The sequence below is a fragment of the Macaca thibetana genome, chromosome 11 (genome assembly GCF_024542745.1).
Source record: "Macaca thibetana thibetana isolate TM-01 chromosome 11, ASM2454274v1, whole genome shotgun sequence".
In the NCBI taxonomy this organism is placed as follows: domain Eukaryota; kingdom Metazoa; phylum Chordata; class Mammalia; order Primates; family Cercopithecidae; genus Macaca; species Macaca thibetana.
In genome coordinates, this window is record NC_065588.1 from 52,759,941 (window position 1) to 52,774,986 (window position 15,046).

The window sequence follows — 15,046 nt, forward strand, 5'->3', positions numbered from 1 at the left end:
AACAAGAGCGAAAGAGCGAAACGCCGTCTCCAAAAAAAAAAAAAAAAGAAACCTAGGAGTAACCTTAGCTCCATCTCACTTAACTTTCTTAAGTTTTTCTATCAGTCGCTGTCTATCCTTTTATCCCAATTGCTACTGCCTTAGTTCAGTTCCTGAGTAGCTCTTGCTTAGGTTACTCAACCTCTTCCTATCCTCTTTCTCTGCCTTCAGGCTTTTTTTCTTTTTTTGACAGAGGGTCTCGCTTTGTCACCCAGACTGGAGCGCAGTGATGCAATCACAGCTCCCGGTAGCCTCGACCCCCCAGGCTCAAGCAACTTTCCCACCTCCGTCTCCCAAATAGCTGGGACTTTAGGGTATGTCATCACACCCTGCTAATTTTTGTATTTTTTGTAGGGACAAGGTTTTGCCATGTTGCCCAGGCTGGTCTTTAACTCCTGGGCTCAAGCGATCCACCCACCTGGGCTCCCAAAGTGCTGGGATCACAGGCATGAACCCAGCTGCCTCCAGTCTTGTTCTATCTAGCCTCAATATGGTTACCCAGTTTAGGCATATAACAATCCTGCTTAAAACACTTCAATGGATACATAAGAAACTTCATAGTGATTGTCTCTGAGAACTGGGGGATCTAGGATAGGAGAAATATTTGTCTTTCACTTTGATACTATTTGAATTATTTACTATTAGCATGCATTACTATAAAAACCTAAAGTTTCAGTGACCCCCATTGCCTACAATACAAAGTCTTTCATGAATCTCTCTCCTGTTTACCTCTCAAGCTTCTCTCTCAAGCTACTACTCTATCCAGAATGGCTTCCCATCCAAGTATCAACTTAGCTCTGAAGACTGTCCAGGCCAGGTGCAGTGGCTCACGCCTGTAATCCCAGCATTTTAGGTAGCCAAGGCAGGTGGATCGCCTGAGGTCCGGACTTCAAGACCAGCCTGGCCCAACATGGTGAAACCCTGTTTCTACTAAAAATACAAAAATTAGCCAGGTGTGGTGGCAGGTGCCTGTAATTCCAGCTACTTGGGAGGCTGAGCCAGGAGAATCACTTGAACCTGGGAGACTGCACCATTGCTCTCCGGCCTGGGCAACAAGAGCAAAACTCGGTCCCAAAAAAAAAAAAAAAAAAGGCTATGCCCAAAAGGGACTTCCTCCTGACTTCTCCATATAGAAGTGACCTCCTTTTCCTTTTCCTTGTTGTTTACTGTGTGCCATATTCAGACTTCCAACATGGTACTTACAATTCATGTTGTATACAATAGTTAAAGTCTAACTCCTTCCCTTAGCCTTAGATTCCCTGAGGACAGAAATTCTTTTTTTTTTTTTTTTTTTTTTTGGAGACAGAGTCTCACTCTGTCACCCAGGCTGGAATGCAATTGTGCGATCTTGGCTCACTGTAACCTCCACCTCCCAGGTTCAACTGATTCTCCTGCCTCAGCCTCCCAAGTAGCTGGGATTACAGACACATGCCACCACACCCAGCTAATTTTTGTATTTTTTTTTTTTTAGTAGAGATAGGAATTCTTATTCACTTTTGAATTTTCAGATCCTTGTTACAGGATCAGAATTTCCACAGATGGGGCTTAGGCAAGTGTTTTGAGAATGTTCCCCAGGTGATTCTAACTATCCTATGTTAACTGCACTAAAACGTAAACTCTTTCACATCAGGAATTATTACCCAGCACAATGTAGGTGCTCAATAAATGCTTTACTAAACTGAACTGAAACAGACAAGTCTGGAAGATGAGGGAGAAGAGTTTGGAGCTAAAGATCTGAAGGCATCAGGATGTAAGATGGTGGGAGTGCAGTGAGAGAAAGGAAGCAGGGAAGGACTTCTTTATGACCCTTTCACTGTAACTGCAGAAGACTCAATTACGTGTGTTTTCCTTACGACCTGAGGTCCTGAAGGGAAGGGAACTCTCCGTCCTACTCATCTCCGTAACCCTGGGGCTAAGCACAGTGCATGGTACATGTTAGGAGCTCAGTAACCTTTTATTGATCTCTTATTGATCTTTTTATTGTGTGTATTGGCCTAGGAGGCTGGATAAATTGATTTTCAGAGGGACAATTAAGTTCAGTCTTCAAAGAGAAGTTCACTTGGCAGAGCAGTGTCAAGAACTTCCAAGCAGAAGGAACAGCAGGAACGTAAGTTCTAAGACATGAAAGAGGGCAGCCACAATCTTTCCATGTGGCCAGGAGTCAGGTGCATAAGAACTTTACAAAATGAGATTGAGAGGGTCAAGGCCAGACTGTGTGAGGCCACAGACACCCACCTGCGGATTTAAGGTTAACTGTGGATGGCCAAAAAGGAGTTTTAAATTTAACATGAAATGATCTACCTTTACTCTGTACAAAGTACTAATGGGGCCACGCGCGGTGACTCACACCTGTAATCCCAGCACTGTGGGAGGCCGAGGCGGGTGGATCACTTGAGGTCAGGAGTTCAAGACCAGCCTGGCCAACATGGTGAAACCCCATCCCTACTAAAAATACAAAAATTAGCCGGGCGTGGTGGCAGGCACCTGTAATCCCAGCTACTTGGGAGGCTGAGGCAGGAGAATCGCTTGAACCTGGGAGTCAAGAGGTTGCAATGAGCCAAGATCAGGCCATTGCACTCCAGCCTGGGCGACAGAGCGAGACTCCATCTCAAAACAAAAACAAAAACAAAACAAACAAAAAAAAAAACAGGCCAGGCGCTGTGGTTCACGCCTGTAATCCTAGCACTTTGGGAAGCCGAGGCGGGCGGATCACGAGGTCAGGAGTTTGAGACCATTCTGACCAATATGGTGAAACCCCCGTCTCTACTAAAAAAGAAAAAAAATACAGAAATTAGCCGGCCATGGTGGCGCGCGCCTGTAATCCCAGCTACTCAGGAATCCGAGGCAAGAGAATCGCTTGAACTCGGGAGGCGGAGGTTGCAGCGAGCCGAGATGGCGCCACTGCACTCCAGCCTGGGCGACAGAGCGAGACTCCGTCTCAAAAAAAAAAAAAAAAAAAAATTAAAAAATTTGAAAGTACTAGTCGAAGCACGAAAGGCAAAGAATTGAGAGGCTAAAGGGAAAAAAGCTTCATTAGCGGCTGAGGTCCAGCTGACAAACCCAAACATTAGGCAACTGAGGGAAGGGAGTGAGAAATCCATTCCATAAAACCCAGGAAGTCAGTCAAGCGGCCTGTAAATTGCGACCCCTGCTGACCGTCAGGCCACACACCGGTTTTTTTCAGCTCTCAACAAGATGCGGAGCTCCGAAGTGGAACTCCCCCAGGCACCTTCTGTTCTACTTCAGGAGTTCCAAGCCCCTTCCCATCACAACCCCATCCCGCGGGAGGCCCAAGCTGTGCGGAGCAGCCCAGGGATAAGTCAGCCGCCTGGGCGACCTGGGAACGCAGCGCCGGAGACTAAGGAGCAGAGTACAGAACTGCGCGTGCGCGCCTGCAGCACGAGCCCCGCCCCCCGGCTCTAAACCGGGTGGCGGGAAAAGGGACTCAGCGCCTCCTGAGAATGCCTCCATAGCTTCGAAAGGATCCCCGTGTCCGCTTAGCGCCTTCTCGCCACACACTCACTCACCCGCTCCCTGCGGGTCCTCAGAAGCCCGGAGGAGCCAGCAGCCCTCAGGCGCGGGGCCGCAGCCTTTCCGCCACCACGCTCGTCTGGACTGGTCCCTGCCTGCGCGGAGAGCGAGGCGGGGCTAGCCAGGCTGGTCCACGTGACTCCGAGCGAACTGGGGCGGAGATTCGTGAAGAAGGAAGGAAAAGGGAAGCGTGTGCAGGGACTGTTTTATGTGAGGTCGATCTAAAAATCACAGCGCTATGAATTTTCTGCTGAATTATAGTAGAATCAAAGTCCGATTAGAGGTGAATTTACAAACATTCTTCCCCTTCTTCTAGTCAAGCGGACTATTCCAAGTCTTAAATAGTTAGTTAGAAAAGTTAGATTTTATTTGGGAGGAAGTAAAGAGCTGAGGTAAAGGGAGGAATGGTCTTCTGGGGTGGGGGATGTCTGTTGTATTATAGGTATAAGTTTAAAGCTTTCAAAGTATATAAGAGGCTCATAAAAGGAAGAAAGCAACCATAAATATTCATTGATCAGTTGAGGGTCTTTTCTGGCCTCTCCTGAGATGATCTTGCCAACAAGAAAAGATAATAGGGCTCTGCTCTGGCCCCCTGTAATCCCAGCTACTGGGGAAGCTGAAGCAGGAAGATCGCTTGAGCCCAGAATTTCTAGGCTGTAGTGTGCAATGGTCGTGCCTGTGAATATCCATTGCATTCCAACCTGGTCAACATAGTAAGACCCCCCTCTCTTAAAAAAAAAAAAGAAGAAGAAGATAGGGCTCAAACGAATAATAATCTCCTGAATTATTAAGCATTTGAATAGAAGGAATCAATTTCTGGGGTATGAGGGAGTTAGAATAGATTTCCTTCAAGATGAAAGGACAGATGACAGAGAAAAATACACAGACACAAAACAAAACAAAAGAAACACTGAACTAGTGATAAAAGCAGAAAGATGCCATTTGAGGAGTGTTTTGATTTGCATTAAATAAATTAAAACAGAGTCAAAGCCTCTCGCCTCATGCCCCCTACTACCACCCCTGCATTTATTTGCTCCAGGAATCAGATTTCCTGTGTTGGCCTTAGGGCTTAAATACCATCTGCCAGGCAGTCACACCAGTGGATGTCAGGCTGACCAGTTAAGCTGCTTAATTTTTCTAGATTCTAGGCTTGCCCAAGCCTTATTTAGGTTGGAAGCTCCTTGGCCCAGGACCTCTGAAGAGATCCATTATGCCAGAATGAACACAACCAGTCAGTGGATGTAGACAGGTTTACGTGGCTTTACAGAACAGCTCAAATCCTAGTGTTCACTTTTCTCAGAGCTACTTCCCCACCCAAGTCCCTGGGGCAAGCATCCCTGAGATAAGTAGGCTATATGTTCCCATTAACTTTCCCCCAATTCTTTGGTACACCTGCATCCTGATCTGGGGCTAATATCTCCATTTTCACCACCCACCTCCCTTGAGTCCCTTCTCCTAACCCTTGGAATGCCTTGTCTCCTCCACTTCTCTCCATCTGCCTCATGTAAGGAGTAACTCCCTGCTTCTCTGTTCCTTCAGAAATCAAGAGCCACACACTTGACTGGCAACAGGGTAAAGGCCAGAAACTTAAGGTGTTGGTTACCCTGTACTCACCATACTGGGTCAAGGAAGGGAGGTATAGGATGGCACCTGTTTTTGCTTCCTTAGCTCTCATTGCCCCAAAACTCAGACACAGCCACAATCACTCACATTCATATGCACAATCAGCACACACGGCGAAGAGAGGTGGGATGGGGAGGAAGGGAAGTTCGCACCAACCAGCTCATGAATGCAACTTGAAAGATTTCACACAGCAAAAGGAAAAAAAAAAAAAAAAACACATACATAAGTTAAAAAATAAAGAAGTACATGCCCCTCCCCACAGTCTCTTTCTTCATCTAGGGGCTGACTCAACCCTTCCAAGTAAACTCAGAAGCTTTCTACTCCCTCTATTCAGCTGGAGCTTCTACAGGGCCTGGGTGTTCAGTTCAACAGGTTCCCCTGTGACTTCTGGTTGTCCATTGGCGTCTTCGGGTTTGACACCCCTGAGGACAGACAGTCTCTCAGAAATACTCTTGAGCCGGGGGAAGAGGAGGAAGTCGTAGAGGAGGCTGCCCAGACCCCCTCCAATGATTGGGCCCACCCAGTACACCTGTAGGAAGAGAAAAGGAATACTCAGGCTTGGGGAGGGGACAGAGCAGCAAGGCTGCTCTTTTTCCAACCGCATTAGTGGAAAACAAGATATTGTGCACTTGATATATACAATAACCTTACCGTTTATTTTCTGATTCATCAAATTACTCCTGTATCCCACACCTTAGCATGTGTATATTCTATTTGTTGTTATCAATTTGCACTAGTTTGTATGTTGCTTTCAAAAATTTTTTATAAATTGTGTGAAATACATATAAAATTTACCATATTAAATATTTTTGGGGCCAGGCACGGTGGCTCACGCCTGTAATCCCAGCGCTTTGGGAGGCCAAGGCGGGCAGATCATGAGGTCAGGAGATTGCAACCATCCTGGCTAACACGGTGAAACCCCGTCTCTACTAAAAAACACAAAAAATTAGCCAGGTGTGGTGGTGGGCACCTGTAAACCCAGCTACACGGGAGGCTGAGGCAGGAGAATGGCATGAACCTGGGAGGCGGAGCTTGCAGTGAGCTGAGATTACGCCACTGCACTCCAGCCTGGGCGACAGAGCAAGACTTCGTCAAAAAAAAAAAAAAAAAAAAAAAAAAAAAAAAAAAATTTTGGACAGGCACAGTGGCTTACTCCTGTAATTCCAGCACTTTGGGAGGCCAAGGCAGGCGGATCACAGGTCAGGCGTTTGAGAACAGCCTGACCAACATGGAGAAACCCCGTCTCTACTAAAAATACAAAAATTAGCTGGGCGTGGTGGCAGGCACCTGAAATCCCAGCTGATCGGGAGGCGGAGGCGGCAGAATTGCTTGAACCCAGGAGGCGGAGGTTGCAGTGAGCCAAAATCATGAGATCAAGCACCACTGCACTCCAGCCTGGGTGACAAAGCGAGACTCTGTCTCAAAAAAATATATATATATATATATGTTTTTAAGTATACAGTTTAGTAGTGTTAAGTATATTCACATTGTTATGCAACCTATATCTAGAACTTTTTCATCTTGCAAAACTGTAACTCCATACCCATTAAACAACTGCCTATTCCACCCCACCCCCATCAGCCCCTGGTAACTATCCTTCTACTTCGCATCTGTGAATTTGAGTACTTTAAATACCCCATATAAATGTAATCATACAGTATTTGTCTTTTTGTGACTGGCTTATTCACTTAGCATAATGGCCTCAAGATCATCCATGTTGTAGTATGTGTCACCATTTCCTTCCTTTTTACAGCTAATATTCAATTTCTGTATATACCACATTTTGTTTATCCATTCATCCACTGAGGAACACTTGGGTTGCTTCTACCTCTTAGCTATTGTGAATAATGCTGTTATGAAATTGGGTGTACAGCTTTGAAAAATTTTTAAATTATTTCCATATGTTTGGCTTGCACAACATCAACATAACCAATATTTATTGAGTACTTACTTTATACCAGATTCTGTGCTAAATGTTTCTCACATATAACTTTCACACATTTCTCGTAATGTCCCATTTTATAGTAAAAGAAACTGAAGCACAGAGTGATTATTTGCCCATGGTCACACACAAAGCCAATAATGTATTAGAACTGGGATGGAGCTGAGGCCCATTTGTGCTCACAACACATCCTGATCTCTGAGAGCAGAATTTATTGTGCTCGTATTTAGTTGTCTCTCTTCATACTCCCTGGTTCAGCAACCAGTGAATACTCAGTGCATGCTCCCTGACTAACCAGAGAAGGAACAATATGAGCGAGAGCCTCTCCTTCTAGCAAAATCATGAATCCTGCGCACACAGGCATGCCAAACTCTCTGACAGCCCCCTTAGCTGAGTGCTGGTACATGCAGAAGTAAAGCAGGAATCCAGCCTGGAACCTGCAGTCCACAACCATCCAGAAGGGCTCCAGGATCTTGCCCCTCTCCCTTCACTCACCCAATGGTTGGTGAAGTTCCCAGTGAGAATGGCAGGAGCAAAGGAGCGGGCAGGATTCATGCCTGCACCAGTATAATACATCTGCAAAAGAGACAGTTGTAACTCAGACACCCCCCTACTCTACCTCAGCTTCTCTCCCCACAACCCACATTGCCCCTGAGAGATGGCGTCTTGTCTCCAACCAGCAGCAAGTGGAGAGAGACAGCCTGCATGACTCTCCAGGAGTTCCCACAATGGGGTGAGGGCAACTGATGCCCTATCTGGGAACAGACTATGGATCCATAGGCAAAGCCCATGTCTAGCCATGATGCATGCATTTCTTCCTTGGGGTCAAGAAGGACTAGAATAGCAGTCCCAAGAGAGGGATAGGGCAGAGTTGATTCCTTTGTGCCAGTACAGAGTGCAATGGATAATGTTCATGTTTGACAGTGAAGTAGACAGGAAGAACCCTTAAAAGTTGGGAAAGGTTTAGGGGCCCTAGAATCCTTGAATGAGAAGTTGCTCTCCTTCCTGCTTACCCCAAAGAGGTGCCCCAGGGCAAGGGAGAAGCCAACGGCCAGGGCCACGGAGCCTAGTTGGCCATTCCGCCTCTCATCGTATGTGGCAAAGATGCAGAGCACGAACTGGAGTGTCAGGAAGATCTCCACTGTGGTTGCCTGGGCCACGCTCACCCCAGGGTGCAACTGCGCAAAGGAAGAAGAAGAGAGGCAGCTCATGAGGGCTGCCACAGTGTTACCTCCTCAAGACTTCCCCGGCAAGGATCTCCTTATGGCATCAGGTTCCTGGAGAGGAAGGATAATACAACCCCCTTCATAATCATTGTATTTGCATCTTAGTATCTCCTAACAATGCTCCTTCATGATGGAAAAGATTGCAGCCACTTACATGGATGAGGAAACTGAGGCCTTGAAAGGTAAAATAAGTATCCTCAACAACCTGAAAGGAGTTGGAAGGAAAGCTGAAACTCAAACTCAGGTTTCTTAATTATCAGTCCAGGGACCTATGCCTTCCTTAAAGCTCTAAACCACCTGTCGATCCTCTCCACTTTGACACACACATGCTCACACATGCAGGTATTGTCCCAGACCCCAGGGGAGCTGAATCACCTGCACCAGTCAGGGAGTCAGGGTAACAGAGAGTCAGGACACCAGGTTCCCCATCCCCTCTCAGCCAACCATTACCGTGTTGAGTGCTAGGTTTCCTCGGACGGCAGGCGGGGTAACGCTATACAGCACAGCAGCCCCAGCCACAGCTCCCAGGAGCTGGGCTGCCATATAGCAGAAGGCACGGAGCAGGGACATCTGGGAGCCCACAAGGAAAGCAAAAGTGACTGCAGGATTGACGTGGGCTCCACTGATGTGGCCCACAGACTGCACCAGTGTAGCCAGGGCCAAGCCAAATGCCATAGCCACCTGCAGAACATGCAGGGGTCCAGGAGCCCAATGCAGTGAGGACCCCAGCCCGAAGAAGACATAGAAGAGGGTGGCAAAGAACTCAGCGAATATGGCCCTCCAAAAGGAGGCTGACCGCAGTTCCCACATGGCAGGGGGGATGGGCACAGTGCCTGGGTCCCTGCTACCCCCGTGGCCTTGTCTGGGTGGATGGTCCCCTTTATAGAGGACTCTTAATCCCTGGGAGGGGCAGACTGAGGTAGCTGGCCCAGCCTCTTAACCCCTTCACAGCTGTGGAGGGCTAAGTCCCCTCCCATACAGGGTAAAGATGCTGGATTTTCCCTCCTGTCTCAACTGGGAGATGAGCCAAGAGAGCCATGGCAGTGAGGGTGGGATTGGGGTCACAGCAGGAGAAACTATGAGAAGTGGGGGTGAAGACAGTGGGACTGGAAGAGTCTGCCCTTCTATATGTGTCAAAATTGGGGTTCATAGTCCTTATTGACATCTACATTACAATACTCTTCAGCTCTCTTTGGAAGGTCCATCAAGCTGAGCTCACTTCATGGCATTTGGGGCTGAGCTCCTGGGGGCCTCAGCCTCCTCTGAGTCTGCCAGGGGTAAGGGTGGGGGTGGGGGTAAGGAGTGGGGTTCAGCAGGGAAGTTGGATAACTAAAGAGAATTCTTTAGTTCCCAGGGATTAGAAGCCTTTCTCCCATTGGCTAGTTTGGGCTGGAATCTGTGGACCCTGCAGCTCCGGGACAAAATAGTTCTGCTGTGTCTGGCTTTCTCTGAGCCCGGGTTCCCTACCCCCAGTCCATGACAGTACCTCCCTTTTCAAACGCTAGGCCTGGCTTTTTAAACGACAGGGACCAACAGAGAGAAGACACTCTCATCCCCGCATGGGCTGGGGGTTGGATTGGAGGGATAGGAATGGGAAAGGGACTCGTAGTTAAACCTTAGAATCCGCTTGTATTTCATCTTTCCTAACTCACATGGTCATAGCAAGAAGTAGTGAAAGGAAGGAAACTGAGTCATGGCTATGAAGCAATGGGAAGGCCTAATGTCCTCTAATACAGCCATGATCAGCACATCCTAAACCTTGATCCCTAGGGAAAGGTATGGGTGTGCTGGGATCAGATCTGGGGAAACAGCCTGTCAAGGAGAGGGAAAAGGATAATATGGGGAAGGAAAGTTTGGGGAAAGAGGTTCAGTTGTGCTCGGGCCTGGTGAGGGACTTGGGACCTAGGCGTGGGGTTGTGTGATGATGGAGAAGGTGGAATGGGACATACTGATAGGTTCTACCATCTCCACATAGTGGCAAGTCATACTGGCCACAAACTTTTCTCATAAACCACCAGAGAACAGAAATTTGAGGTGAGGCCTGCAAGAATGGTGCCCAGCATGGGTCCCACCCAGTACACCTATGGGGAGAGAGAAGGAACACAGATCAGGGACTGTGCTTTCTCCTCATAATACTCAGCTTGGGGATGGACAGAAAGAGAGTTATAGTGAAGGTAGAGGGTCCATCTAACCTATCCACTGGCGGGAAGAGTTGCTGAGAACAGGCCAGAGAGCACCCAAAGGGTTTGGAGCTCTCAATCACATAGAAGAGAAACAGTCCACCAGACATCATTGGAATCTCCTATATTCTAGAAGTCTCATCAGTCTCCTGACTTCAGGCCCTGTGACCCTCGATGCATCTCTCCCAGTAATGCTCCCAGATCCCAGTCACCACTGCTGGCCTCAGGAAGCATGCAGGGTTCACACCGCCTCCAGAAAAGTTCCCCTGGACAGGAGAAAGAGAGAGGGTAGCACATCATGGTGTTAAGAGCAGAGACTTTGGCCACAGATACTCTGGTCCAATTAGGTGAGGATAAAAAGTGACAGAACCGGCTGGGTGTGGTGACTCACACCTGTAATCTTAGCACTTCGGGAGGCCAAGGCGGGTGGATCACCTGAGGTCAGGAGTTCGAGACCAGCCTGACCAACATAGTGAAACCCCGTCTTTACTAAAAATACGAAAAATTAGCTGGGCATGGTGGCGGGTACCTGTAATCCCAGCTACTGGGGAGGTTGAGGCAGGAGAATTGCTTGAACCCCCTGGAGGCAGAGGTTGCAGTGAACCGAGATCAAGCCATTACACTCCAGCCTGGGCAACAAGAGCGAAACTCCGTCTCAAAAAAAAAAAAAAAAAAACACTACAGAACCAGTTACAACTGCTGGTGGGAGTATAAACTGAGATATAATTTTTTTTTTTGAAACAGGGTTTCGCCCTGTCACCCATGCTGGAGTGGAGTGGTGCAATCACAGCTCATTACATTTTCAACCTCCTGGGCTCAAGTGATCTTCCTACCCCAGCCTCCCAAATAGCTGGGACTACAGGTGTGTACCACCATGCCCAGTTAATTTTTTTATTTTTTGTACAGATGGGGTCTCACTCTGTTGCCTAATCTGGTCTCAAACTCCTGGGTTCAAGTGATCCTGCCACCTCGGCCTCCCAAAGTGTTGAGATTACAGGCATGAGGCACCATTCCCCACCTGAGATAATGACTTTGGGACACAGTTTAACACTTACTTATAAAGATGAACAAATTACATAATTTTTTTTTTTCTTTGAGACAGTCTCACTTTGTTGCCCAGGCTGGAGTGCAGTGGCACAATCAGCTCACTGCAACCTCTGCAATTTTTATGCCTCAGCCTCCCAAGTAGCTGGGACTACAGGCGCCTGCCACCATGCCCAGCTAATTTTTGTATTTTTAGTAGAAACGGGGTTTCACCATGTTGGCCATGCTGGTCTTGAACTCCTCACCTCAAGTGATCTGCCCCTCTCGGCCTCCCAAAGTGCTGGGATTACAGGTGTGAGCCACCACGCTAGGTCAAATTACATAATTTCTGATTTAGCAACACCACTTCTCACTTATATACCCAAGAGAAACTTGGGTAGCACATCATGTAAATTTATGTAATTGTCGGCTGGGGGCAGTGGCTCACACCTATAATCCCAGCACTTTGGGAGGAGACCGGCGGATCACCTGAGGTCAGGAGTTGGAGACCAGCCTGGCCAACATGGTGAGACCCCATCTCTACTAAAAATACAATAATTAGTTGGGCATGGTGGTGAGTGCCTGTAACCCCAGTTACTTATGAGGCTGAGACAGGAGAATCGCTTGAACCCAGGAGGTAGAGGTTGCAGTGAGCCAAGATCATGCCACTGCACTCCGGCTGGGCCACAAGAGCGAAACTCAGTCTCAAAAATAAAATAAAATGAAATAAAAGTAATTGTCAAGGTTCTAGTTTTTCTTTTGGGTGTATGGTTAGAAATGATGCTTAATCATTATTAAAAACAAGTAAGTGGGAGCCATACATAGGCCAATGAGGAGAGGATATTATGAACAACAAAATATTCTGTGTACCCCAAATTAATTAAAAACAGCAGTGACAACAATATATGCTTTACCACTTTCTAGTTGGGCAAGTTGTCCCTGCTATATATAGGTTCCAGGAGGGCAGGGACCATGTCTAATTTTTCACCAGTGCAAACCTGGTGCTTAACACACAGAAGGCAGTAAATAAATATTTGTTGAATAGATTAGATTAGCATAAGCTTGCTTGCTTGCTTTTTTTCTTTCTTTCTTTCTTTCTTTCTTTCTTTCTTTCTCTTTCTTTCTTCCTTCCTTTTTCTTTTTTCTTTCTTTCTTTTCTTTTCCTTTCTTTCTTTCCCTTCCTTCCTTCCTTCCTTTCTCTCTCTCTCTCTTTCTTTCTTTCTTTCTTTCTTTCTTTCTCTTTCTTTCTTCGCCTTCCTTCCTTTCTTCCCCTTCCTTCCTTCCTTCCTTCCTTCCTTCCTTCCTTCCTTCCTTCCTTCCTTCCTTCCTTCTTTCCTTCTTTCCTTCCTTCCTTCTTTCTTTTCTTTCTGACAGAGTCTCACTCTGGAGTGCAGTGGTGCCATCTCAGCTCACTGCAGCCTCCACCTCCTGGGTTCAAGCCTCCCAAGTAGCCGGCATTACAGGTGCACAGCATCACAACTGGCTAATTTTGTTATTTTTAGTAGAGACAGGGTTTCACCACGTTGACCAGGCTGATCTCAAACTCCTGGCCTCAAGTGATCCACCCGCCACAGCCTCCCAAAGTGCTGGGATTACAAGCCTGAGTCGTTGCACCTGGCCAGAGTAGCATAAGCTTCTGAGTCTCAGTTTCCTCTGTATCAAATAAGATAATGTAGGTAAAGAGCCTAGTACAGTGTCTGGCACAGAATAAAGCACTTAAAAACAGGAGGTACCTGCACCTGTAGTCCCAGCATATCAGGAGGCTGAGGTAGGAGGATCGCTTGAGCTCAGGAGTTAGAGACCAGCGTGGGCAATATGGCGAAACCCCTCCTGTACAAAAAATACAAAAATTAGCCAGGCACAGTGGCACACACCTGTAGTCCCAGTTATTGGGGAGGCTGAGGTGGGAGGATGACTTGGGCCTGGGGGTAGAGGTTGCAGTGAACTGAGATGGCACCACTGCATTCCAGCCTTGGCGACAGTCAGGCCCTGTCTCAAAAAAAAAAAATGAAAATTTGGCTGGGTGTGGTGGCTTACACCTGTAATCCCAGCACTTTGGGAAGCTGAGGTGGGCAGATCATCTGAGGTTTGGAATTTGAGACCAGCCTGGCCAACATGGCAAAACCCCATCTCTACTAAAAATACACAAAAAAATTAGCTGGGTGTCATGGTGTACACCTGTCATCCCAGTTACTTGGGAGGCTGAGGCAGGAGAATCACTTGAACCCAGGAAGTGGAGGCTGTGGTGAGCTGAGATCACACCACTGCACTCCAGCCTGGGCGACAGAGTGAGACTCCGTCTCAAAAAAACCCCACAAGCCGGGCGCGGTGGCTCACGCCTGTAATCCCAGCACTTTGGGAGGCCGAGGCGGGCGGATCACAAGGTCAGGAGTTCGAGACCACGGTGAAACCCCGTCTCTACTAAAAATACAAAAAAATTAGCCGGGCGCAGTGGCGGGCGTCTGTAGTCCCAGCTACTCGGGAGGCTGAGGCAGGAGAATGGCAGGAACCCGGGAGGCGGAGCTTGCAGTGAGCCGAGATAGCGCCACTGCACTCCAGCCAGGGGAACAGAGCGAGACTCCGTCTCAAAAAAAAAAAAAAAAAACCCACAAAATTTAAATTTAAAAAATTTAAAAAGTAAACAGAAGCCACTCAGTGGGGTTTTATTAAGAGGAACAGGTAATCCCTAACCACCAATCCTGTAGCCTCTTATAATAAGAGACAGAACAGCAAAGGGCAGTTAATTCAATCTCTTGTAGACAACAAATAAAATGGCTAGGTTTCCTTATCTGCAGCTACCATCCTCTTGCCTTTATTCTCATCAAACGTTGACAAGAACTCCATGGAGAACTAAACCTCGGCCCACTTCCTTTCACATCAGTCTCCCCACTTAGCTAAATGCCAGCCTCTTTCAAACCTAACTAGAGATGAACTCTCAAAAGCTTACTTGAGTTTTTGCATAGATATACATACAATTAGTATGTTATTGTTTTCTACTAGCCTAGCCTTTTATTTTTATTTTTTTTTTACAGACGTAGTCTCACTGTGTTGCCCAGGCTGGAGTGCAGTGGCACAATCACAGCTCATTGCAGTCTTAAACTTCTGGGCTCATGCCATCCTCCCACCTAAGCCTCCTGAGTAGCTGGGACTATAGGCATGTGCCACTGCACCCAGCTTATTTTTTGTAGAGATGAGGTGTTACTATGTTACCCAGGTTGGTCTCAAACTCCTACCGATCCTACCATCTCAGCCTCCCAAAGTGCTGGGATTACAAGCATAAGCCATAGAACCTGGACTTTTTTTTTTTTTTTTTTTTTGAGACAGGGTCTTGCTCTGTCTCGAAAAAGGAGAGACTCCGAGCTGGAGTGTAGTGGCGCAATCTCCCAGGCTCAAACAATCCTCCCACCACCTAAGCCTCGCTGGGACTACAGGCATGCACCATCACACCTAGCTAATGTTAGTATTTTTTGTAGAGATGGGCT

The 15,046-nt window shown here is 47.3% G+C and overlaps 2 protein-coding genes across 3 annotated transcripts in view; both read right to left on the minus strand.

Annotated features, from left to right (window-relative positions):
- The window catches only part of TIMELESS (timeless circadian regulator), a 36,096-nt gene extending 32,374 nt beyond the window's left edge, over window positions 1-3,722 (minus strand). Inside the window, exon 1 of one of the 2 annotated variants that reach the window (XM_050747254.1) lies at window positions 3,567-3,722. The gene's annotated coding sequence lies outside the window, so the exon portion shown is untranslated. The remainder of the gene's footprint in view (window positions 1-3,566) is intronic. The other variant, XM_050747255.1, reaches the window with a different exon arrangement.
- A 36-nt stretch (window positions 3,723-3,758) lies between these two features.
- On the minus strand, window positions 3,759-9,213 carry MIP (major intrinsic protein of lens fiber). Its single transcript, XM_050747360.1, has 4 exons — window positions 8,812-9,213; window positions 8,149-8,313; window positions 7,631-7,711; window positions 3,759-5,722 (listed from the first exon to the last, which is right to left on the minus strand). The coding sequence occupies exons 1-4, from the start codon at window positions 9,169-9,171 to the stop codon at window positions 5,537-5,539; spliced, it is 792 nt and encodes a 263-aa protein (XP_050603317.1). The 5' UTR covers window positions 9,172-9,213; the 3' UTR covers window positions 3,759-5,536.
- Between the last annotated feature and the right edge of the window lie 5,833 nt (window positions 9,214-15,046).